The sequence below is a fragment of the Scyliorhinus torazame genome, chromosome 8 (genome assembly GCF_047496885.1).
Source record: "Scyliorhinus torazame isolate Kashiwa2021f chromosome 8, sScyTor2.1, whole genome shotgun sequence".
NCBI classification, from domain to species: domain Eukaryota; kingdom Metazoa; phylum Chordata; class Chondrichthyes; order Carcharhiniformes; family Scyliorhinidae; genus Scyliorhinus; species Scyliorhinus torazame.
In genome coordinates, this window is record NC_092714.1 from 126284165 (window position 1) to 126310352 (window position 26188).

Genomic DNA, 26188 nt, shown 5'->3' on the forward strand with positions numbered 1-26188 from the left:
GTACATGCAATTGAGGGCTTTTGCGAGGCAACAGGTGAGGGAATTCCCGCAGCTCCCGACACAAGAGGTGCAGGACAGAGTCAACTCAAAGAAATGGGTGGGGGACGGTAAGGTGTCGGATATATATAGGGAAATGAGAGACGAAGGGGAGACTATGATGGACGAACTAAAAGGGAAATGGGAAGAAGAGCTAGGGGAGGAGATTGAGGAGGGGATGTGGGCAGATGCCCTAAACAGGGTAAACTCGTCGTCCTCGTGCGCCAGGCTAAGCCTGATTCAGTTTAAGGTATTACACAGGGCACATATGACTGGAACACGGCTCAGTAAATTTTTTGGGGTGGAGGATAGGTGTGCGAGGTGCTCGAGAAGCCCAGCGAATCATACCCATATGTTTTGGTCATGTCCGGCACTACAGGGGTTTTGGATGGGGGTGACAAAGGTGCTTTCGAAAGTAGTAGGAGTCCGGGTCGAACCAAGCTGGGGGTTGGCTATATTTGGGGTTGCACAAGAGCCGGGAGTGCAGGAGGCGAAAGAGGCCGATGTTTTGGCCTTTGCGTCCCTAGTAGCCCGGCGCAGAATATTGCTAATGTGGAAAGAAGCCAAGCCCCCGGGGGTGGAGACCTGGATAAATGATATGGCGGGGTTCATAAAGTTAGAGCGGATTAAGTTCGTCCTAAGGGGGTCGGCTCAAGGGTTTACTAGGCGGTGGCAACCGTTCGTCGAATATCTTGCGGAAAGATAGATAGGGGAGAACAAAGAAGGCAGCAGCAGCGGCCCAGGACTTGGGGGGGGGGGGGGGGATGGGGGGGGGGGGGGGGGGGATGGGGGGGGGTGTGGCCTGAGACAAGGCAGTTGCCAATTAGGGCTAGTTTTTATTTTTTGTTATTTAATATTTATTTATTTGTTGTTGTTTTTGTTTAAATTAAAAAAGGTCATTATTATCTGTATTGTTACAATGTTGTGTAAAGGATGCACAATGTACTGTGTTGGTTGACCAAAAATTTTCAATAAAATATTATTAAAAAAAAAAAAAAATCAAGCACCTATCTTTTCCAATCCCTGAAGGGGATCAACTCTCAGAGGCCCCAAGAGATCAGTGATGAATAGAAAGAAGCACTATCAAAGTGACAGCCTCGTACACCCTGAACTGATTATTTTGTTGTTTTCACCAGCAATTACTGCATAATTAAGGTCCATGGGAATGGGCACCATTTTATATAGCTGCGGGCTGTTTGACTGCGTGGGCATCACAGACAAACACAACCCTGTCTTTTTTCCACGATGTGCCTCTACTGAGGAAGTTCAGCATAACCTTTTGGAAGAATGGTCCCAGCCCATGTGACAACTGTCATATCCTGCAGACAGCAGGGTGTCTGCCCGATATCTGTGCCGATATAACCTGCTGTCTTAACGCAATTGCCCATCTTGCTCTCATTGAAACAAATCTATTGGTTTTTTTTTGAAGGAAAGCTAATGTGTTCATTTATAAAATTACTTAAATTGAAGCAATGCCAGTGGTAGTTTCTGAAGAAATTAAAGATTCTATTTACATTTTTTGACAGGGATCTTTATTTTGGTCTCTGCTGGATGGATGCTGTGCGTGTACCAGATATCATTATTCCGACCTCTGCTGTGCAATGCAAACTGCATTAGAATTTGGCTCACAAAGCTGTAAAACATTCTGTCAGATATGGGAGTCAGTCACAAGGCTGGTTCTCCCACTGCTCCATCAGTACATTGTAATGCACACATTAAATGAAGAGAGTTGTTGCATTTTTGTATGCAAAAATGGAAAGCAAAAGCCCCGAGTGTTTACATTTTAGTTCTTAAAAAAAGTAATCAACTGCAAAAATTAACATACACCATTAGTTTGCTTTTCACAGCCAGAAAAACCTTCCTGAAAGCAAAGCAAGTGGGCCCTGCAAAGATCAGTTTGAATGAATTTCTCCTTCCGTTGTCTCCTGAAGCTATTAGTACAATCCAGTTATCCCAGCCACCTGTCATAGCGCACCCAAGTGGCCACTCTTCATGTGTACGCTTGGATTGCAAGTGTTGGCAGGCTGTGAGAGTCCTCACAGTTAAGCCCAATTTTGGCCCACTTTGCTGAATATGAACATTCCTCAGGGGTCCGGGAGCAGAGCAAGAGGCAGAGCTGCCTGTAATATTTCCCTTTTGTAGCCTCAGAGCAGTGAGACATGGTACCATGCTGTTATAACCCCATCTTTAGCACAGTGGGCTAAACAGCTGGCTTGTAATGTAGAACAATGCCAGCAGTGCGGGTTCAATTCCCGTACCGGCCTCCCCGAACAGGCGCCGGAATGTGGCGTCTAGGGGCTTTTCACAGTAACTTCATTGAACCCTACTTGTTACAATAAGCGATTATCTTATCTTATCTGAGGACCACAGGGAAAAAAACATTGATACCCCTATCAGACTTGTAGAGTACGAGCTCCCAGGTAAGGTGCGGTGGCCAGCAACCTGGGGCTCGTTAAGGCAGAGGATAAAAGCAGGCCCAACTCGGGGCCTGGTCAGACTTATCTTCCCAGTGAGATTCACACTGAAAGGACAGTACGGGGCCCCAGCTCAGCATCTCATCAGAAAGACTTCACTTCCAATAGTGCGGCATTCCCTGAGATTGTCCACCAAGTTCACTGCTGGAACGGGACTTGAACCCACAGTTATTTGACTTAGTCGTGAGAGTGCCACCTCTGGTCTACAGCTGGCATCTGGCTCTGAATCAAATCAATTAACTCAGCACAACCAGAGATCACACTCAAGGGAACTGCTCTTTGTGGCTCAACCTTTTACTGGGCAGTGCCCAAAACTAATTTACGGGACTGGAGAAAGTGATCTGTAGATTTTCTATTTTGGAATGTATACGGCTTTAATCTGCAAGTTAGTCAATTTTTAGTTGTTCAGACTATAGTTCAAAGTGAAAGTACATTGTGGGATTTCTTCTGATATATTTATATTCCCAACTGAGATTAGGAGGTAATTTAGTTGTTCCTTTGCAGCGCGCAGGGAATAAATACCTATTGGTGGATAAAGAATTGTTTTGGGAGGCTGGGATTTTCTGGCCCTGCCTGTGTCGGGATCGTCTGATCCCACCCAAAGACATTCGGCTGGGCCGCTGAATCTCCTGAGACGGGTCCTGTCAGGGTAAAATCACGCCCAGTAGTTCAATATTAATCAACTTTGAGAATGACTATTACTCCCTTGACGCTGATATAAATGTGAGGTACATTTCTCTGCTCTATAATAAAAAACATGGTAAAAACATTACTGAGGGCTGGTGGCAAGAGGTCATACCTGTTTAACTGCTTAAGTAGGTGAAAGTTTATAAACTTAATTTCATTGTGAAGTTATTTGCAATAAAGGGATTAATGATTATGGTACCAACATAATGAAAAGAAAAAGTAAGGAAAAATTATTTCATGCTGTGAATTTTTAAAAAGGTTCTCATGGTGCTCCAACTGGGGTTCCCAAAGTCCAACAATCCTCACTCACGTAGTCACAACCCCTGCCTGCAAGCTAGTTGTGCAGCACACCACAACCAAGCTTAATCCCACTTCACTTGTTGTCTCCACAAGTGAGCAACTGTTCTAGGGATAGTGATTGGGCTTGGGGAGACCTGATTGGACTTTTCTTTTCCTTCGCTCACAGATGTCAGAGATCAATTGTAGCATCCCCACTGAGATCAGATAGTATAGCACAGCCTGGGAATCAAAGCCGATACCTTTTGGTCTCCCTTGGTGTGTATTTGATCATTTTGCCATTTGCGGAAGTATGTATTTATCAATGATAAGGGACACAGATTTAAACCGATTGGTAGAATGTTTAGAGGGGTGATTGGAAAAATTATTTCACCTAGAGGGTTGAACCCACTGTCTGAAAGGCAGAGAACGATATCTCATTTGAAATGTGCCTGGATGTGCACCAGAAGTGCCATAATCTTCAAGGCTTTAGGACCAGAGAGCCTAATCTCAGAGTAAGAGGGTGCCCATTTAGGACAAAGAAGAGGGTAGCGAATCTGTGGAATTCTTCACTTTAAAGGCTGCATCATTAAGTATGTTCAAGGCGGGGCAGCACGGTGGGGCAGTGGTTAGCATTGTTGCCTCACGGCGCCCAAGTCCCAGGTTCGATCCCGGCTCTGGGTCACTTTCCATGTGGAGTTTGCACATTCTCCCTGTGTTTCCGTGGGTTTCGCCCCCACAACCCAAAGATGTGCAGGCTAGGTGGATTGGCCATGCTAAATTGCCCCTTAATTGGAAAGAATTGGATGAAAATTTTTTTTAAAGTATGTTCAAGGCTGAGATAGACAGATTTTTAATCAGTAAGGGAATCAAGGGTGATGGAGATAAGGCGGGCAAGTAGAGTTGAGGATAAAATCAGAACAGTCATGATCTCATTAAATGGTGGATCAGACTCGATGGGCCAAATGGCCTACTTCTGCTCCTATGACTTATGGTCTTAAGACAGACCAAATACCGGAAAGTCAGAAAAAGCAGATTGGGTCATTTTTATTGTCCAGTAAAGACATGGGCAGGGATTCTCCAATCCCGCGGCAAGTTCTGATGCCGGCATGAAAAGCGGCGCAAACCACTCCGGCGTCAACAGTCCCCGATTGTCAGTTATTCACCCCTTCATAGGGGGCCAGGTCGGTGCCGGAGTGGTCTCCGCTGCTCCAGCCGGCGCGAGTCTGCGCATGCACGCTACGGCCGGTGCGAGTCCCCACATGCGTGTTGCGGCTGCCGCGAGTTCCGTGGGGGCGAGGAACATAGGCCCCATGGAACCAGCCCGCCGGCCGATCAGTAGGCCCCGAACGCGGGCCAGGCCACCGTGGAGGCCCCCCCCCCCCCTCCCGGGGTCGGATCCCCCCGCCCCCCTCCAAGATGGCCCCCGCAGACAGAACTTCCAGGTCCCACCGGGTGGGACCAAAGTAACCCACGTCGGCGGGACTCGGCTGAACACGGCGGGCACTTGGCCCGTCGAGGCCCAGAGAATCGCCGGGGGGGGGGGGGCGCTTTCAACGGCCCCCAACCGGCACGGCGGCGATCCCGCGGGTGCCCGAGAATCGGCGCCAGAGAATCGTCGGGCCGGCGTATCGCGATTCTTGCGTTTCCCCCCCCCCCCCCGATTCTCCAACCCGCCGCAGGGTCGGAGAATCCCGGCCATGATGGGCCAAGTGGACGCTTCTGTGATTTTTATCTCAGATTGCTTTTACCGATACAAGCACCAGTGACAGATTGTAGTCAGCAGTACATCATGCTACAAAACACTCCCGTACCCCACCATTGTACTTTGCTGAAGTCCCTGTGAAAACACTGACACAATGATTGTTTACCGGCTGTTTCTGTTTTCCAGCTGTATCAAACCTGGACAGGGAGAGCAAACTAACAGTCTATTACCGAGCTCCATGGTATCAGCAAGAAGATCTGTTTCACCCATCGACCAGACCTCCATGTGTAGAGGAACTTCACCAATGTACCAAACAAAAACTACAGTTCCTGCATAAAGGTACACCTAATGCATTAATCTATGTGTGTCCTCATAACCAGATTCAGAGATAACTCTGTCAATTTGTTTAACCGCGTGATGTCCATTTTACAGTTAAATTATTCCTTGAGAAAGAGGAACATTAAGGCATTTGAAAAGTGAGCAGAGGGAATAGACAAGGTGGTTCATGCAAGGAAAAATACCAGTGTAGACTTGATGGGTCAAATCGTCTGTTTTTGAGAGGTAACATTCAATGACTTTAAGTTAATGTATACTAATCAGAACTTTTAATTAAAGGGAACAATTAATACATTGTTATATGACATGTAATATTTATTATATCTTTAGATACCCACCAAGCTTTGTGTTAATTATACGTTTCATATCAAAGTGGAAATTCTTCAACATTTGATCGTAACACCAGGCCCAGTTTTGCTCATCTCGAAACTGAGTTATACTCAAGTGGTAGAATTGGTGCAGAGATCAGCCAACAAGGCTGATTCCCCAGAATCAGAGGCTTGAGGTAGAATAAGACTGGAGGAACAAAGGCTCTTTAGCCTGGGAAGAAGACAGCGGAGTAAAAGATAAATCCGGATCAAGGTGATGAGAGACCCTAGATTTAAACTAGTAAAAGATGAATTTAGGTTTGCCATCAGGAAGGGTTTCTTTAACACAGTGATTGACACTGAGAATAGACTTCTGGGTGAAGTAGTGCACACCGTGAGTCATTCAGGAGCCAGTTGGATGGGCTGCAATGGGTGAAGGGGACTATGTAAGCTTTTGCCTCTTGGTGATTGGGTCAAGGTTGGCCATGTTGCCTTTCTCCATATTGCAAAGCTGTTGCAATCAATGTAATTTCAACGCTGTGAAAAAATAGAGACACACGTCGCAGATGATCTAATGCATTGCTCAACCATGCAAACAAGGAAGGTTCCAGCTTCAATTCTTGGGCAGATATTAGCCTGGATAAGTGAAGAAGGCCCTGAACTGGCCTCAGCAACCTGTACTTCGGGACAGTAATATTGGTCGGGATCCAAATATTGGTCAGGATTTTTTTTAAAAACATTTTATTAAGGTATTTTTAATTTTATAATAATAACAGTAACAACAACAGTAATCAATGCAAATCCAAATATAAACATATTGCATAAATCATCTCCATCCCTAACAAGTCCCTCCTACCCTACACAGAAAATAGCCTAACTCCACCCCACCCTTTAAATTTTTAATTTATTTTTTGCTTTCCCCGAAGAAGCGGACAAACGGCTGCCACCTCCGGATGAACCCTATCAACGCGACCCTCTTAGGGCAAACTTTATTTTCTCAAGACTGAGACAGCCAGTCATGTCGCTAACCCAGGTCTCTGATTTTGGGGGCTACGAGTCCCTCCACGCTAGCAATATCCGTCTCCGGGCTATCAGGGAGGCAAAGGCCAAGACGGCAGCCTCTCTCGCCCCCTGGACTCACGGATCTTGCGACACTCCAAAAATCGTCACCCCGAGCTCATCTTCCCATTTGCCCTTTAGTTCCTCTATCTGACTTATCTCCGACTCCATGAGTTCTTTGTAGATATCCGATACCTTCCCCTCTCCCTCACCGTTCTAGAAACTACCCTGTCCTGTATCCCCCGTGGCTGTAGGAGCGGAAAGGTCATAACCTGCCTTTCCCGTACTGCAGAAACCTGAATCTGTTTCCTGCCGGCAATTCAGATTTCTCCTCTAAATCTTCAAACAGGGGAAGCTCCCTTCTATGAATAAATCCCCCATCCTCTCGATCCCTGCTCTCTGCCACCTCCGAAACCCCCCATCCAGCCTTCCCGTTACAAACCGATGGTTGTTACAAATTGGAGCCCAGACCGATGCTCCCTCCACTCTCACATGCTTCCTCCACTGCCCCCAGACTCTGAGGACCGCCACTACCACCGGGCTTGTGGAGTACCGGCCGGCGAGAACGGCAGAGGTGTCATTATCAGTGCCCCCATGCTTATGTCCTTACACGATGTAGCCACTACTCGCTCCCACGCTGACACCCCCCCCGCCCCCGGAAAACAAACAGAAATCTGGGGAGGACCGTCATTTTCACGGTCTGTACCCTTCCCGCCAGTGACAACGGAAGCATGTCCCAACTTCTAAAGTCCTCCTTCATTTGCTCTACTAGCCGGGTCAGATTTAGCTTATGTAATGTCCCCCATTTCCGTGCCACCTGGATTCGCAAATAACGGAAGCACCCTCCCACCACTCTAAACGGCAGCTCTCCAGTCTCCTCTCCTGCCCCCTTGTCTGGGTGGCGAACATTTCACTTTTCCCCATATTCAATTTATGCCCCGAAAACCGGCCAAATTCCCCTAGGATCAGCATAATCTCCCCCAAACGGGTCAGAAATATACAGAAGCAGGTCGTCAGCGTACGACAAGCCCCCCCCCCCCCCCCCCCCCCCCCCCCCCCCCCCCCGGGACCAACCCCTTCCAGTCCCTAGATGCTCTTAGTGTCATTGCCAGTGGCTCTATGGCCAGGGCAAACAACAGCGGGGAGAGGGGGCAACCTTGCCTTGTCCCTCGGTGCAGCTTAAAATAGCCCAATATCAGTCGATTCGTTCGTATACTTGCTGCTGGTGCCTGGTACAGCAGCCGAACCCAATCAATGAAGCCCTGTCCAAACCCAAACCGTCCTAACACCTCCCACAAATAATTCCACTCCACCCTGTCAAAGGCCTTTTCCACATCCATCGCAAGCACTACCTCCATCTCCCTCCCCTCTGAGGGCATCATGATAACATTTAAGAGCCTTCTAACATTGGCGGTTAGCTGCCTGCCCTTTGCAAACCCGTCTGGTCTTCCCCTATCACCTCCGGGACACATTCTTCTGTCCTTGAGGCCAAGATTTTAGCCAACAGTTTAGCATCAACGTTCAATAGAGAGATTGGCCTGTATGGCCCGCATAACTCTGGGTCCTTCTCCCGCTTCAGGATCAGTGATATTGAGGCCTGTGACATTGTTGGGGGAAGGACACCCCGCTCCCTAGCCTCATTAAATGCCCTCACCAGCAGCGGGCCCAGCAACTCAGAGAACCTCTTGTAGAATTCCACTGGGTAACCGTCCGGTCCAGGGGCCTTACCTGACTGCATGGCCTCCAGCCCCTCTACTATTCCTTCAATTCCTATTGGGGCTCCCAACCCCTCCACCAACCCTTCCTCCACCTTCGGAAACTTCAACTCACCCAGGAACTGCCTCATCCCCACCACCCCAGCTGGGGGTTCCGACTCACATAACCGGCTATAAAACTCCTCAAACACCCCGTTCACCCCTGCTGGGTCCAAGACCGTGTTCCCTCCTCTGTCCTTCACTCTTCCTATCTCCCTGGCCGCCTCCCTTTTCCTCAGCTGGCGTGCAAGCATCCTGCTGGCCTTCTTTTCATACTCGTACATCGCCCCCCTCGCCTTCCTCAGCTGCTCTACCGCCTTCCTTGTAGATAATAGACCAAACTCCATCTGTAGCTTCTGCCGCTCCTTCAATAACCCTGCCTCTGGGGTCTCCGAATATACCCTGTCTACCTGGAATATTTCCCCAACCAGCCTATCTATCTCTGCTCGCTCCACCTTTTTCCTATGGGCCCATATCGAGATTAGCTCCCCCTGAACCACTGCCTTCATCGCTTCCCAAACCGTTGCTCCCGAGACTTCCCAATGTGTCATTTATTTCCAGATAGTTCTGGGTGGACACCCTCATCCGCCCGCACACCCCCTCATCTGCTTATAGTCCCACATCCAATCTCCATTGCGGGCTCTGACCTCCCTCCTTGCTCACCCATAAATCCACCCAATGTGGGGCATGGTCTGACACAGCAATCGCTGAATACTCGGTATCAGCCACTCCCACCATCAAAGCCCTACTCAAAATAAAAAAATCGATCTGGGAGTACACTTTGTGCACATGGGACAAAAAAGAAAACTCTTTCACTCTTGGACGTCCGAACCGCCAAGGGTCTACCCCCCCATCTGCTCCATGAACCCCTTTAGTTCCTTCGCCACGGCTGGCACCCTCCCTGTCCTTGACCTCGACCGGTCCAACCTTGGATCAATGACTGTATTAAAGACCCCCCATGACCAGCTCATGCGAATCTAGGTCCGGGATCTTCCATAACACCCGTCTCATAAATTCCACATCGTCCCAGTTTAGTGCGTATATATTCACAAGCATCCCCTCCAGCTTCCCGCTCACCATGATGTACCTATCCCCCGCGTCTGCAACTATTTTCCCTGTCTCAAATGCCACCCGTTTGTTGATCAGGATCGCGACCCCCCTAGTCTTAGAGTCCAACCCCGAATGAAATACTTGGCCAACCCACCCTTTCCTCAATCTGATCTATTACCCTCAGGTGTGTCTCCTGTAGCTTTGCCACGTCCGCCTTCAATCCCCTCAAATGCGCAATCATGCAAACCTTCTTAACTGGCCCATTCAGCCCTCTAATGTTCCATGTGATCAGCCTAGTAGGGAGGCGCCCCTCCCCCCTGCCGCCGCCGATCAGCCATCACCCTTCTTAGGCAAGCCTCCAGCTCACGTCCCTCGCTTCCATAGGCCCGCCCTCGTGTATCCACTGTCCTCGACCTCCCATTTATCTCCCAACTTCAGTCCCATCCCCGTCAGCAGAGCAGCATCCCCCCCCCCCCCCAATTAGAAGCACCACAACCCCCCCTTAGCAAACTTATTGCCTGCTCGCCCCCCCACTGTGCTTCCGTGAGCTAGCCCATCCAGCTAGCCTGGTAGCCCCCACCCATGTCGCCAGGCATCCAACTCCTATTGTCCTCCCTCTCACTCTGGGTTACTGTTCAGTGATATGAATGGATGAAAATGAGCGACAGGGGAAAAAACCCACATCATTTGTGATACATAGTGTGCCATATATATGCTTTTCACATCCCGCCTGAAACTATCTGATCTTCTCGGAGCGGTGGAACATCGGATGAAAACACAAATCATTTTGGGGGAAAACCCCATGAAATACATCGAAGACCATCACTCCCCACACCTCCACTTCCCAACCATGCCATTCAGACTAGTCCAGGAAATCACGTTGACCCTGATAATTCTATGCAATACCTGCCATTCATAGAACACTGCCCCAGCCACAAACAGGTCCCATTAGCATTGAAGGAATTCAGTGATTCAGTGTTCACCACATGAGCTGACAGCGTGTTCTACAGGTCCACAATTCTCTGGGAAATTAATCGCCTCCTAAAATCCAACCCACACGTGGCCTTACCAATGTGTGTGAGTGTGCGCGGTGCGTGTGTAGAAGGAGTCAGTGCCTACAGGGCAGGGTAGGCAAGACAACTGGGGAATTGCCCATGGAACTGGAGCCCAACAGCAGTGAGTGCCTTCAGGAAAAGTACACAAAAGCATCATTTTGCTGGCATTGCGACTGGGAGAAAAATCACACCGTTCTCCATGCAGCTTTTTATAGCAGTGGATTGTGCTTCACCAAAAAATAGAGTAATCCTTGCACACGGGGAGAATGAGGGCTGACATCAGGCGGAACTGTTGTGTCAATTTGCAGATCCTTTCCATCAATTCATTTACTAAGTAGGCTGCAGAGAGATGCAAAAATAGTTTTTTCTTTGCATTGTGGGTGAATTCTGCAAAAGTTGCAGTTTGACAACCACATTCTTGTGCAATCATCTCATTACAGGCACAGGGTGACTCTGTATGACCAAATCAATGTGTATGCTCACAGAAGGTTCGCATTGTTAGTGACCTGTAATCAGAACTACTGAAGGACTGGATGTGACGGAAGGAGATTGGCAGCAGACCATTTACCTTCTTCCCATTTATCTCGATTAGACAAACAGTGGTTTATTTCCGTTGTGAGATAAGTGTCCATTATTTGTGGCCAGATTGCTCCATAAAGCAGAAATGATTTGATTTTTAAATTCCCTCCTATTTTCACTCCTTCACTCTTGAAAGCAGTGGTCATGGTTTGGCCTAGGGAAAACTGTTTTCTTGGTCTGTCAGGCTCAGAAACACCGTCTGAATTCACCCATCCCGAGCTCTGAGGTGTTGAACTTGTGTTTGTACTTTTTGCTAAGAAGCACCGTCTGAGTCTGAAGGGCATGGGTAAGTTCCACACCAGAGACTTGAATCCCAAATCTAGGCCGAAGCTCCAGTGCAGTACTGAGGGAGTGCTGAGCTTTTGCAGGTGCTGCTTTAGGATGAGACATTAAAATGAGGCCCTGTTTGCCCTCTCAGTGGGGTGCAAAAGATCCCATGATACTGCTCACTGAAGAGCTGGGACGTTCTCCCCAGTGTCCTGGTGCATGTTTGTCCCGCAAACAATATCGCTAAAACAGATATTCAAACCATGATCAAATTTCTATTACTGGGACCTTGCCGTGTCACCTACATCATTGCTGCATGGGGGCAGAGTGGTTAGCACTGCTGCCTCACAGCTCCAGGGACCCGGGTTCAATTCCGGCCTTGGGTGACTGTGTGGAGTTTGCACGTTCTCCCCGTGTCACCGTGGGTTTCCTCCGGGTGCTGTAGTTTCCTCCCACAGTCCAAAGATGTGCAGGTTAGGTGGATTGGCTGTGCTAAATTGCCCCTTCGTGTCCAAAGATGTGCATGTTAAATGGGATTACGGGGGTAGGGGAGGGAGCGGGCTTAGGTGGGGTGCTCTTTCAGTTTGTCTGTGCAAACCCAATGGGCTGAATGGGCTCCTTCTGTACTGTAGGGATTCTATGATTCTGTGACATTACAGAAATGACTACACTTGAAAACTGGCATGCTTGAGGCTTGGAAAGACACAATAGAAATGCAAGTTATTCCTTCTCTTTATTAGTACTTGGGGCTGAGACCAGTTAAGCAATACAGACTAGGGTTTGAATTTTGGGACATGCCTCATCTGCTCTATGCTGGACAGTGCAGTTATCCTTTCTTTGATGCACTAAAGGCAACCTATGATTATATTTGTAGAGGGCAGCACGTTGGCGCAGTGGTTAGCACTGCTGCCTACGACGCTGAGGACCCGGGTTCGATCCCGGCTCCAGGTCACTGGCTGTGTGGAATTTGCACATTCTCCTCGTGTCTGTGTGGGTCTCACCCCCACAACCCAACGATGTGCAGGTTAGGTGGATTGGCCACGCTAAATTCCCCATTAATTGGAAAAAAAGAATTGGGTACTCTAAATTTATGAAAAAAAAATATTTGCAGATTAGTCTGGAATGCATGGAAGTCTAACAGCTCGCTGGAACAGAGACTGCGCAATTGTCATTCGAGAGCCCATTTGTAGGCTGTAGATTGTAACTTTAGAATATAAGAACATAAGAAATAGGAACAGGAATAGACCATTCAGCTCCTCCACTCTGTGCCATTCAATACAGTCATGGCTGGTTTTCTGGCTCCACTCTCCCACCCACTCCCCATATCCCTTGATTGCTTGACAGACCCAAAATCTGTGTCTCAGCTTTAAATATATTCAAGGATAGAGCATCCACAACCCTCTAGCATAGAGACCAAGGAAACATAAAAAGGAGGTGAGCTCATTTCCTGGCAACCAAATTGCGTATCTCCTTTGAGGGGCATAGGTTGCCTTTAAGTGGCATCACAGATGCCCCAATTTTGCACCCTTCCCCTGGGACCCCCACACCCCCCTCCTAATTTGTGAGCTGCCATTAAAAAACATGAATGGTGCTGACAAAAGAGGATAACTGGGAGGTTTAGATATCGATCAAGATTTATCGGGGTCTTTTACTTGTCAGACACAAGCTATGTTCAGAAGAGAAACAATATAAAATGTACATTTCATGAATTCATGTATTGGCAGCCTCCAACGGGGGCAGCACTGTAGCACAGTGGTTAGCATTGTGGCTTCACAGCGCCAAGGTCCCAGGTTCGATTCCCTGCTGGGTCACTGTCTGTGCGGAGTCTGCACGTTCTCCCTGTGTTTCCGTGGGTTTCCTCCAGGTGCTCCGGTTTCCTCCCACAGTCCAAAGACGTGCAGGTTAGGTGGATAGGCCACACTAATTTGCCCTTGGTGCCCAAAAAAGGTTAGGAGGGGTTATTGGGTTGGGGGATAGGGTGGAAGTGAGGGCTTAAGTGGGTTGGTGCAGACTCGATGGGCCGAATGGCCTCTTTCTGCACTCTATGTTCTATGTCTATGTCTACAGGAGGGTAAGATAATTTTTGTTTTATTAGTAAACCAACATTTTTAAATGGACTTTCTGTAATCAAATCATTTTTTAAAAGCTCTGGCGCCTGAATGTTTGTGACGAACTAAATTAGACATCAACATGTTGGTCAATACAGTGAATGTAGCCTCTTACTGCGCCAGTCAGCGAAGGTGCAACTTCTGCTCGGTCGTCCCGAATCAGGGTTCATCCGACACCGAAACCGCTCGCCGGTGCAGTAAACGCCGCCAGGATGTCTCCTAAATTCGACCCCAACGAAATTTAAATCGTATACCTCCGATGCACTGGGGGTGAAGTTGGTGCTACCTCACCTCTGGCCCCCAAGATTGGCCCACTGGGTCTGTCTCCCAAGAAGGTAGGAGATGACATTGCCAAGGCTACAGGTGACTGGAAGGGTCTGCGAATCACGATCAAGCTGACTATTCAGAACCGACAGGCGCAGATTGAGGTTGTTCCATCCGCTTCTGCTCTCATCATCAAGGCCCTGAAGGAACCACCCCGTGACAGGAAAAAGCAAAAGAACATTAAACACACTGGCAGCATCACTTTTGATGAGGTGGTTAGTATTGCTCGACAGATGAGGCACCGTTCTCTGGCCAGGGAACTTTCAGGAACAGTGAAGGAAATCCTTGGAACTGCTCAGTCCATTGGTTGCAACATTGATGGCAAACACCCCCACAGTATGATTGAGGATATCAACCAGGGCACGCTCGAGTGTCCTTCTGAATGAAGTGGAGGTGCAATAAAACTAATTACCAAATAAAGTTTAAAAAAAATACAGTGAATGTATTTTGCAGCAGATTTCATCATTAATGCATTGAGATAAGCTAGCCTTTGCACTGAGCACAGAAATTGTTCCAACATACTGCCTTCCAGCTCAGTTAAGAACAGCTAAAGATTTTTGAGAGGAATACACAAGCTTTGAAAATCTAAATGGCTGCATGACTAAAATATAAATTAAATGGTTGATCTTGCTAGATAACAAAGCATCAGTTCTTGCTTATATTGAGTTACATTTTCCCCCTCCTTTTTATGCATTTTATGGTAAATCATTTGGTGATCAGTGAGATGAGGGCTGCGTAGAGGGAAAAGGAACCATTTTTTGCTTCCCAGCCAGTGCTGGTATTAAAACACTCCCAAATCAGGTATCTAATCCTGTGAAAAACTGCATTCTGCCCCAGCAATGTGTAGTCCCGACTGCACCAGTGTGTCATTTTCCACTTCCCACGCCATCCATCCTGTGACCCCTTTCAAGGTCAGATTCCTAATTTATTCCATGTAACATGAAGTTAAAGGTCAGAGTTGGTGTCAGTGAATATCAGAAACTATCATCCCACGGGGGAGATTATGCGCTATGGTGAAAGGTTAGAATAGTGAATCGATAGCCCACTTCGCATCTCCTGACTTTTTTTCCGTTTGAAACGTCAGAAATTGAGGAGAAATTTTCCTGTTGCACACGCAGCCACAATTACCTTCCCATCAGTCGGGAATGGATTCAGATCCAAGTTCTACAGGTGACAGACAGCTGTGTTTAAACCACTGACACCCTTTATTATATGGGATGTTCCAGCAGCGGGTCCTTTTTCAAATGCACCATGGTTGGTTGTCATAAATCATGTTCATCTCATGGTATTCAACCTCACTGGTATACATTTCACACCATGCAGAATAATAACAGCAAGAAGCCAAATAAAACAGGACCTTACTCTTATCATGGACTGACACCCAATCTGGCCCCAGGGCCTTTGCCTTTAGCGATACCTTTCTATTACAAATAACAGTCATTACTGGTATGGGGTAGAGCTGCGTTATCTCAATGCAAACTCTTCAATTCCTCAGGCTTGGTAAAGCCTGAAATTCCCCAGCGGACAATGTTGCCAAGACAGGATCACAGAATTGTTACAGTGCAGAAGGAGACCATTTGGCCCACCATTTCAGTACTGTCTCTCCGAAGGAGCAGTTCACAATGCCATCCTCCCGCCTTCTCCCTGGAACCCTGCGCAGTCTTCAGTGTGGTGGAGTTTGTGTTCCATCACAGTGAGACCAGTTCTGTAAAACGGAATTCCGTTTTGCAAACTAGGAATATACCTCAAAACAACATCACGAGTAATTGTTGAATAAGAGTGAGGTAGGTGAGAGTGGGGTAAATGAGGAGATTAAGAGGGTAATGATGTGGGGGTGAGGAAGGTGAAGCATTGGAACAAAACCCCACAAAACAGAAAAGTGGTGATTGGAGAATGAAGGGAGCAGGTGGCTTTATTTTGAAGGCTATAAACCAAAATTGCACCTAGTTATTTCTGACAGTGTATATTTATTTATTTAAATATATGTATTAAATCATCATGCTTGTGTATTTCTTGGGCTTATTCCTGTACTTACACAAGTGCAAGATATTGGTCAAAATGCCAAAGGATGAGAGTTAAAGATAGAAACATAGAAACAGGAGTATGCCATTCAGCCTTGGAGTCTGCTCCGCCATTCAATATGACCATGACTGATCCTCTATCTCAATGCCATACTCCCACTTTCTCCCCATACCCCCTTATTCCATTAGAATCCAAAATCTAGATTTCCGAATATGGATATCGATAACATGTCTGAGGCAGTGAGGGGCAACTTGTCAGCGTTTAAACTCAATGGAGAAGGTCAAGTTACGCAGGTCTCTTCACAAATATACACCATTGAATTTATGGTAACAAAGCAACAGAGGAGCAGGAGTAGATCATTTCAGTCTCTGAGTCTATTCAGCCATTCAGTGAGATCATGCTGGATCTACAACCTAACTCCATGTACCCACGTTTGCCCTATTTCCATTCTTACCTATGGTTAACAAAAATCTAGCCAAACTAATTTTAATAACAATTAAACTAACATCAGTTGCCATTTGTGGAAGAGAGTTCCAAACTTCTACCACCCTTTGTGCTAAGAAGGCTTTTCATAACTTCAGTCTGGATAGGTCTGGCTATCATTTTTTTAGTCTTGCCCCTTGACCTGGATGCCCCAACCAATGGAAGTAGTTTCTGTCTGTCTCCCCTGCTTGTTCCTTTTAAAATCTTGAAAGCTTCAATCAAATCAGCTTTCAACCCTATAAAGTCCAAGGAATATGATCCGAGTCTCCTCACAAATTAACTGTTGGAGTCTGGAAATCATTCTGGCGTATCTATACTAAACTCCTTCCAAGTCCAATATATCCTCCTTATGGTCTGCTGCCCAGAACTGTTCACAGTACTCCAGATGTGGTCAAACCAGGGCTTTGTAAAACATGGTTTCTACCCCCACATATTCTAATCCTCTAGATATAAAGGCCAGTATTCCTATAGCTTTTTGAATATTTTCTGTACCTGTTCATGATATTTTAATGATTTTCATACCTGTCTGCTTTGGATCTCATCTGAGTCTAGCTTTCCACCATTTAGCAAGTATCCTGTTCTATTTCTTCCAGGTCTCAAGCGGATGGCCTCTTTTCTGTCTTTATTGAAATCCATTTGTCACAGTTTTATCCAGCTACTTTATCTATGGTCACGATCCAATTGCCACGCTGCGCCTGAAAGTTAGCTCGACGCAGCATGGCCAATAATAGCTGGGAAAACCCACTCCTGGGATCTACCCGGCTCGCACTACCTTGCGAGATCTAAGGCGATCTTGCGAGACATGCACGTTTTGGCAAATCTGTATATTAAAGCGAGACAGCTAGTCTCTAGAATCTAGTGTGCAGATTCCCGATGGACAGCATTGTGGCGCAGTGGTTAGTAATGCTGCCTCACGGCGCTGAGGTCCCGAGTTCAATCCCAGCCCTGGGTCACTGCCTATGTGGAATTTGCACATTCTCGCCGTGTCTGCGTGGGTCTCACCCCCACAACAAAAAGGTGTGCAGGGTAGGTGAATTGGCCACGCTAAAAAGAATTGGATACTCTAAGTATATATATTTTTTAAGATTCTCGAGGTACCCGAGGCTCTACCATTCAGTACAATCATAGCTTATTTTCTGCCTCAACTCGACTTTCCCGTCCCTTCCCCATAATCCCTCGAATCCCTGAGTGACCTAAAATCTGTCTATCTCAGATTTAAATATATTCCAGGATGGAGAATTCGAAAGATTCACAACATTTTGAATAAAGAAATTTCAATGATCTCCTTCTGCACTGTAGGGATTCTATGATTCTGGCCACTTTAAACCACCCTACCCCCTCACCACTTCACCCAGTCACCCCCTCGCCCTCACTTCCTCAACCTCACCCACCCATCACCTTCCCTCACCCTGTCACCTCTTCATCCTGATACCCTCACTACCGCAGCCATTCTTTCAACTCACCCGTACCTCCTCGCCCTCCCCCTGTTCACCTTTCCCTCCTTACACCTTAACCTTTTTCACCCCCTCATCATTACCCTCTTGATCCCCTCACACTCATTTCACCAGTTATCCACTTTATAAACATAACTCAAAAGCCTGACTATAACAGTTGGAAGCCATTGAATAACCAATAAAAGGCCCTGCATAAGCAAATAGACGTCAAGCCAATTGTGTGAGCAAAGTCAAACACTTGTAAAATGATTGGACAGTTGAGTTACAGTCAAGAGCCCATAAAACTCCCCGAGTAAACAAACAAACTTCATAACTGCTATCTTAATAGATGTCTCGACTAAATATATAAAAGCATTAGAATAAGGTCAAACATTTGCAGATTTCGATCACACTAGACTCCCTTTCAATAGTGTGAAATGTGATCTACCTTTTTATCCAGAGGAGAGTTTTTAACTCCTCTGAAAACGTTTCCATTTACAATGAGGGCCGGGATTCTCCAAGCTTCCGGGATTCTCCGGCAACCGTTGAAAGAGGCCCTTGCGGCAATTCTCCGCGGACGACCGGCAGGCCCGCGATCGGGGGCCACCGATCGGTGGGCGCGCGCGATCTGAGGGGGTGCCTACTTCTTCGGAAAATCAACCCGGACTTTCTAGAAAAAATTCCGGAGTGATTCGCGCCCGTTGTCTCGCAGGCATGGGGACATAGCCCCATTATTGGAGAATCCCGCCCATGGTCTTTTACATGACTGCTTGCCAGTTGGCATAAGTATAGTGGTTATCAAAGACTTGGGTTCAAATATCACCTTAGCAGCTGGGAGTTTAACTTCAGTCAACTAAATAAACCTGGAATTGAAAAAAAATGGTTAGTCTCGGTAACGCTGTTCAGAAACCACCAGATTGTCATTAAAAATAAAAACACCAGGTTCGCTAACACCTTTCAGGAAAGAAATCTGCTGTCCTTATCCTGTCTGGCTTGAAATGAAATGAAAATTGCTTATTGTCACAAGTAGGCTTCAAATGAAGTTACTGTGAAAAGCCCCTTGGACATGACTCCGGACCTACAGCAATGTGGTTGACTCTTAAGTGTTCTCTGAAATGGCTGAGCAGGCCACTGAGTTGCATAGGGATGAACAATAAAAGCCAACAATGGCCACATCAAACAAGTAAAAGTTGCATTTTTCAAACCATTCAGAAAGTTGCATCAATGAGCCATCTGGTGGCCTGATTGTGCAACTTCAGCATTACTGGTTGAGACAGATGGTTTGGTTCAGATAGAGCTGGGTTTTTCAAATTGCGGGTCACGATGGCGGGTGTCAGGAGGGTCACGGAGCAATCGTCATGGCATTCCCGATTGCGGGAGAAGCACCGAACAGCCATGACCAGCTTTTAAGAATGCAGTCCGTGACCCAGCTTTTAAATTGAGAATGCCATCTGCAACCGCCTTTAAATACAAACGATGGAGTCTTCCTGCCAGAAGAGGCGGCAGAGAGCAGGACACATGCCTGCCGCCTACACTGACGTCATGCCCCTTGCATGTCTGTGCATTGGGCGTGAAAATCATGATGGAGAGATTCCTCCATTTTGTCAGCAAGCAACAGGACAGTGAAGAACTGAAGATGGATTGTTTGGTTATAAGAAAGAGAGGGCCAGAGACAGAAACAGGTCAGGATCTCACAAACAAATCTGCTGGAGAGAGCTTCTCAGTAGAGCCCATGGCAGGACAAAGTAGTGCTGGTGTATAAAGAGCTCCAGGGCCTCTGTTGAACAACCCATTAAGAAGAAACTGAAATCAGGAACAAAACAGTATTAAGTACTGAGATGATTTTCTGAGGTATGTTAATTCCTTTGTTAATTGTGCCAATGCAAATCAGGATGCAAAGCCCATGTGTGTTATATGCAGGGAAGAAATGGCAAATGAAAGTTTAAAACCCTCAAAACATCAACGGCATTTGAAGACTAAGTATGGCGAGTTCAAGGACAAACTTCTTGATTTTATTCAAAGGATGCAGCAAGAACTTAAATAATCAGCTGAAGTCTTTAGCAGAAGTGTAACATTGAATGACAAAGCAAGTGAGATCGTAAGGACAAAGCAGGCTCACCTGTCATATTAAAGGTAAGCAAAAATCGCCGAGAAAGCGTTTGACTGGGTAGAATGGGGGTACTTGATGGCAGTTCTGGAGCGGTTTGGGATTGGACCACGATTTATGGACTGGGTAAATCTACTGTATAAGGAGCCGAGGGCAAGTGTCCGCACAAACAACATCAGCTCGGAATACTTTTCTCTCCACCGTAGGACTAGGCAGAGATGTCCTATGTCCCCCCTGCTGTTTGCACTCGCAATTGAGCCATTGGCCATCGCATTAAAAAGTTCGGGGGTATGGAAAGGGATAGTGCGGGGGAGGGGGGGAGGTGGAGGGAGATAGAGCATAGGGTGTCCTTATATGCTGATGACTTGTTGTTATACGCGTCGGAACCGAGTGCGTCAATAGGGGGAATACTGGAGCTACTTCGGGTGTTTGGGTCTTTCTCGGGGTACAAATTAAATCTAGACAAGAGTGAATATTTTGTGGTGTCTCGACAAGGCAGGGGGCGGTGGGGGGGGGGGGGGGGGGGGGGGCAGTGGGCGGTTGGGGGGGTGGGGGGGGCAGGGCAAGGGAGGACGGTAGGGACTTACTTTAGATACCTGGGGGTGCAGGTTGCTCGGGATTGGGGTGGGCTCGGGAGGTACAACATTTCTAGTTTGGTGGGGAGAGTGAAAGCTGATCTGGCAAGGTGGGAAGGCCTTCCTCTGTCACTGGCAGGTTGGGTACAGGCGGCTAAAATGAATATGTTGCCGCGATTCCTGTTTATTTTCCAATGCGTGCCGATTTTCCTGACAAAGGCATTTTCTAAGAGAGATTGAAGGGATGATTACTTCCTTCATATGGGGAGGGAAGGTGGCCAGAATTAGGAAGGTGCTGCTACAGAGGGGAAGGCAGGCAAGGGGTTTGGGTCTTCCGAACCTGATGTATTATTACTGGCCGATGAACGTGGAGAAGGTACGGAGCTGGGTCAGAGGGGTTGATTCCCAGTGGGTCAGAATGGAGGAGCATTTGTGTAGGGGGTCGGGATTGAAGGCGCTAGCAACAGATCCGCTCCTGACTGCCCCGGGGAAATACTCAGGGAGTCTGGTAATAATAGCTTCATTGAGAATTTGGAGGCAGTTTCTCCAGCATTTCGGGTTGGGGCAGGGTCAAGGGAAATGCCGATTCAGGGGAACCATAGATTTGAGCCAGGGAAGTGGGATGGAAATTTTTGGATATGGGAGGAGAAAGGAATTAGGACACTAAAAGATTTGTTTCTTGGGGGTCGGTTTACAGGATTGAAGGAGCTAGGAGCGAAGTATGGGCTGGAGCAGGGGGAAATATTTAGATACATGCAGGTTCGAGACTTGGCCAGAAAGGAGATACAGACATTCCCGGTAGAGCCGGCCTCCACATTGCGGGAGGAGGTGCTGACGACAGGGCGACTGGAAAATGGGATAGTATCGGCGGTTTATGGGGTTATTTTGGAAGAGGAGAAGGCACAGCAGGAAGGGATCAAGGCAAAATGAGAGGAAGAGTTCGGAGAGGGTATGGAGGAGGGGTTCTGGTGTGAGGTGCTCCGGAGGGTGAACGCCTCCACCTCGTGCGCGAGGTTGGGGCTGATACAGTTGAAGGTGGTATATACAGCACACCTTACAAGGGCGAGGATGAGCCGGCTCTTCGAGAGGGTGGAAGATGTGTCTCAACTTTGCAGGGGGGGCCCCGCAAACCACGTTTATATGTTTTGGTCCTGTCCAAAGCTGGAGGATTACTGGAAGGAGGTTTTTAGGGTAATTTCTAAAGTGGTGCACGTGAAACTGGACCCGGGCCCTTGAGAGGTCATATTCGGGATGTCAGACCAGCCGGGGTTGGAAATTAGTGCAGCGGCAGTTGTTGTAGCCTTCGCCTCGTTGATTGCCCGAAGGCGGATCCTGATGTGATGGAGATCAACCTCTCCACCCTGTGCCCTGGCGTGGCGGGGGGACCTGCTGGAATTCTTGACTCTTGAGAAGGTTAAGTTTGAACTGAGGGGAAGGATGGAGGGGTTCTACAATTCATGGGCGTTATTCGTTATACACTTTCGGGAAATGGATTACGTCGAACATTAGGTGGGGGGGTTTGGGGGGAGATGGACTGTGTGTGTTAATGGTGACTGTGGGTGATTCCTGATTCCTCTTTGTTATTTGCTTATGTTTTTTTTAAAACATGTTTATTAAGAATTTTTTCAACAAAATGTTCAACCATACAAACCCCCCCCCCGTAACAAAAAGAAAAGAAAAGTCGCATAGCAAGACATAAACATATCAAATCGACATAATACAGAACTTTGTACATTGGATTCCTCCTGCGCATATCAACTTTCCTGTACATTTAAGTGTTTTCTTGCTCAACTGCCCGAAAGAGATGCCCCCCCCCACCCATCACCCCCCCACCCATCACCCCCCACCCTCACCCCCCCCCGGGTTGCTGCTGCTGCTGACCGAACTTCATCTAACGCTCCGCGAGATAGTCTAGGAACGGTTGCCACCGCCTGGAGAACCCCTGCACAGACCCTCCTCAAGGCAAACTTTATCTTCTCCAACTTGATAAACCCTGCTATGTCATTTATCCAGGCTTCCACACTGGGGGGCTTCACATCTTTCCACATTAACAAGATCCTTCGCCGGGCTACCAGGGAGGCAAAGGCCAGAATGCCGTCTCTTTCGCCTCCTGCACTCCCGGCTCGTCCGCCACTCCAAATAGTGCTAGCCCCCAACTTGGCTTGACCTGGACTTTCACCACTTTAGATATAGTTCTCGTAACACCTCTCCAGAACCCATTCAGTGCAGGGCACGACCAAAACATATGGGCATGGTTCGCCGGGCTTCCTGAGCGCCTCCCACATCTGTCCTCCACCCCAAAGAAGCTACTCAGCCTCGCCCCCGTCATATGCGCTCTGTGAATAACCTTGAACTGTATCAGGCTAAGCCTGGCACATGAGGAAGACGAATTGACCCTACTCAGGGCATCAGCCCACTAACCCTCTTCAATCTCCTCCCCCAGCTCCTCCTCCCATTTACCCTTCAGCTCCTCTACCAAAGCCTCCCCCTCTTCTTTCGTCTCCTGGTATATTGCCGACACCTTGCCCTCTCCGATCCATACACCCAAAATCACCCTGTCTTGAATCTCCTGTTCCGGGAGCAACGGCAATTCCCTCACCTGTCGCCTCACAAACGCCCTCACTTGCATGTACCTGAATGCGTTTCCTGGGGGTAGCCCAAACTTCTCCTCCAGCGCCCCTAGGCTCGCAAACGTCCCATCAGTGAGCAGGTCCCCCATTCTTCTAATCCCTGCCCGATGCCAACTCTGAAACCCCCCGTCCTTCCTGGGACAAACCGATGGTTACCTCTGATCGGGGACCACACCGAGGCTCCCATCGCACCCCTGTGTCGTCTCCACTGGCCCCAGATCTTTAGTGTTGCCGCCACCACCGGACTCGTGGTGTACTTTGTCGGCGAGAGCGGCAGCGGTGCCGTCACCAGCGCCCCCAGGCTCGTTCCTTTGTAGGACGCCATCTCCAACCTCTTCCATGCCGCCCCCTCTCCCTCCATCACCCACTTACGGATCATCGCCACAGTGGCTGCCCAGTAGTAGCCACCCAGGTTCGGCAACGTCAGCACTCCTCTATCTCTTCTACGCTCCAGAAGCCCCCTCCTTACCCTTGGGGTCTTATTCGCCCACACAAACTCCATAATGCTCCTGCCTACCCTCTTAAAAAAGGCCTTGGTGATCACAATTGGAAGGCACTGGAATACAAAAAGAGACCTAGGGAGGACCACCATTTTAATCGACTGTACTCTGCTCGCCAGCGTGAGCGGCAACATGTCCCATCGTTTGAAGTCCTCCTCCATCTGCTCCCCCAGCCGCGTCAAATTATGTTTGTGCAGGGCCCCCCAGCTCCTAGCTACCTGGATCCCCAAGTACCAAAAGCTCCTTTCCGCCCTCCTCAACGGTAGATCGTCTATCCCTCTTCCCTGATCCCCTGGATGCACCACGAAGAGCTCACTTTTCCCTACATTGAGCTTATAGCCCGAAAAGTCCCCAAACTCCCTGAGAATCTGCATGACCTCCACCATCCCCTCCACTGGATCCGCCACATACAGCAACAGGTCGTCTGCATACAGCGACACTCGATGCTCCTCCTCCCCTCGGACCAGCCCCCTCCATTTCCTGGACTCCTTTCATGCCATGGCCAAAGGTTCAATTGCTAATGCAAACAACAGGGGGGACAGGGGGCACCCCTGCCCCGTCCCTCGATACAGCCGAAAATACTCCGACCTCCGCCGATTCGTAACCACACTCGCCACCGGGGCTCTATATAGGAGCCTAACTCAGCTAATAAACCCTCCCCCGAACCCAAACCTCCGCAACACTTCCCAGAGATACTCCCACTCTACGCGGTCAAAGGCCTTCTTCGCGTCCATAGCTGCCACTATCTCCGCCTCTCCCTCCACCGATGGCATCATAATCACGTTTAGGAGCCTCCGCAAATTGGTGTTTAGCTGCCTGCCCTTTACAAACCCCGTCTGGTCCTCATGAATCACCCCGGGACACAGTCCTCGATCCTTGTAGCCAGCACTTTTGCCAGCAACTTAGCATCCACGTTGAGGAGCGAGATCGGCCTGTACGACCCACATTGCAGTGGGTCCTTATCCCTCTTCAGGATCAAAGAGATCATCGCCTCTGACATTGTCGGGGGCAGGGACCCCCCTCCCTTGCCTCATTGAAAGTCCTCACTCGCAACGGGGCTAACAGGTCTACGTACTTCCTATAGAACTCAACCGGGAACCCATCCGGTCCCAGGGCCTTGACCTGCCTGCATGCTCCCCAGTCCTTTAATCAGCTCCTCCAACCCAATTGGCGCCCCCAATCCAGCCACCTCCTGCTCCTCCACCCTCGGGAACCTCAGTTGGTCCAAGAATCATCGCATCCCCTCTTCTCCCGTTGGGGGCTGGGATCTGTACAGCTCCTCATAGAAGGCCTTGAATGCCTCATTTACCTTCACCGTACTCCGCACCGTAGTTCCCCTTCCATCCTTGACTCCACCTAGCTCCCTCGCTGCCATCCTCTTACGGAGCTGATGTGCCAGCATCCAGCTCACCTTCTCCCCATATTCATACATCGCCCCCTGTGCCTTCCTCCACTGTGCCTCTGCCTTCCCTGTGGTCAACAGGTCGAACTCCGTCTGGAGACTTCGCCTCTCCCTGAGTAGTCCCTCTTCAGGGGCCTCTGCGTATCTCCTGTCCACTCTTAAAATCTTCCCCACTAACCTCTCCCTTTCCCTGCCCTCTCTCTTCTCCCTATAAGCCCTGATGGAGATTAACTCTCCCCTAACCACCGCCTTCAGCGCCTCCCACACTACTCCCACCTGCACCTCCCCGTTGTCGTTGGCCTCCAAATATCTTTCAATGCACCCCCGCACCCTCCCGCACACTGCCTCGTCTGCCAACATTCCCACATCCAACCGCCACAGCGGGCGTTGGTCCCTCTCCTTTCCCAACTCTAGTTCCACCCAGTGCGGGGCGTGGTCTGAAATGGCTATGGCCGAATACTCCGTTCCCTCCACTTTCGGGATCAATGCTCTGCCCAGAACAAAAAAATCTATCCGGGAGTAGGCTTTATGTACGTGGGAGAAAAAATAAAATTCTCTGGCCAAAGGCCTGGCAAATCTCCACGGATCCACTCCCCCCATCTGGTCCATAAACCCCCTAAGCACCTTGGCCGCAGCTGGCCTCTTTCCGGTCCTAGATCTGGAGCGATCCAGTGCTGGGTCCAACACCGTGTTGAAATCCCCTCCCATTATCAAGCTTCCTACCTCCAGGTCCAGAATACGCCCCAACATACGCTTCATGAATCCAGCATCGTCCCAGTTCGGGGTGTATACATTTACCAATACCACCCACGTCCACTGCAACCTACCGCTCACCATCACGTATCGACCTCCATTGTCCACTACTATGTTCTTGGCCTCAAACGACACCCGCTTCCCCACCAGTATTGCCACCCCTCTATTCTTCGCATCCAACCCCGAATGGAATACCTGTCCGACCCATCCCTTTCTTAACCTGACCTGATCTGCCACCTTCAGATGTGTCTCCTGAAGCATGACC

The 26188-nt window shown here is 48.6% G+C and overlaps 1 protein-coding gene and 1 pseudogene across 6 annotated transcripts in view; both read left to right on the forward strand.

Annotated features, from left to right (window-relative positions):
• Positions 1–26188, forward strand: part of nhsa (Nance-Horan syndrome a (congenital cataracts and dental anomalies)) — a 642544-nt gene that overhangs the window by 474605 nt on the left and 141751 nt on the right. For all 6 annotated transcript variants that reach the window (XM_072514152.1, XM_072514153.1, XM_072514154.1 and 3 more), the window contains one exon: positions 5365–5517. In XM_072514152.1, the coding sequence (XP_072370253.1) occupies positions 5365–5517 (153 nt within the window). The remainder of the gene's footprint in view (positions 1–5364; positions 5518–26188) is intronic.
• On the forward strand, positions 13892–14450 carry LOC140428101 (large ribosomal subunit protein uL11-like; annotated as a pseudogene).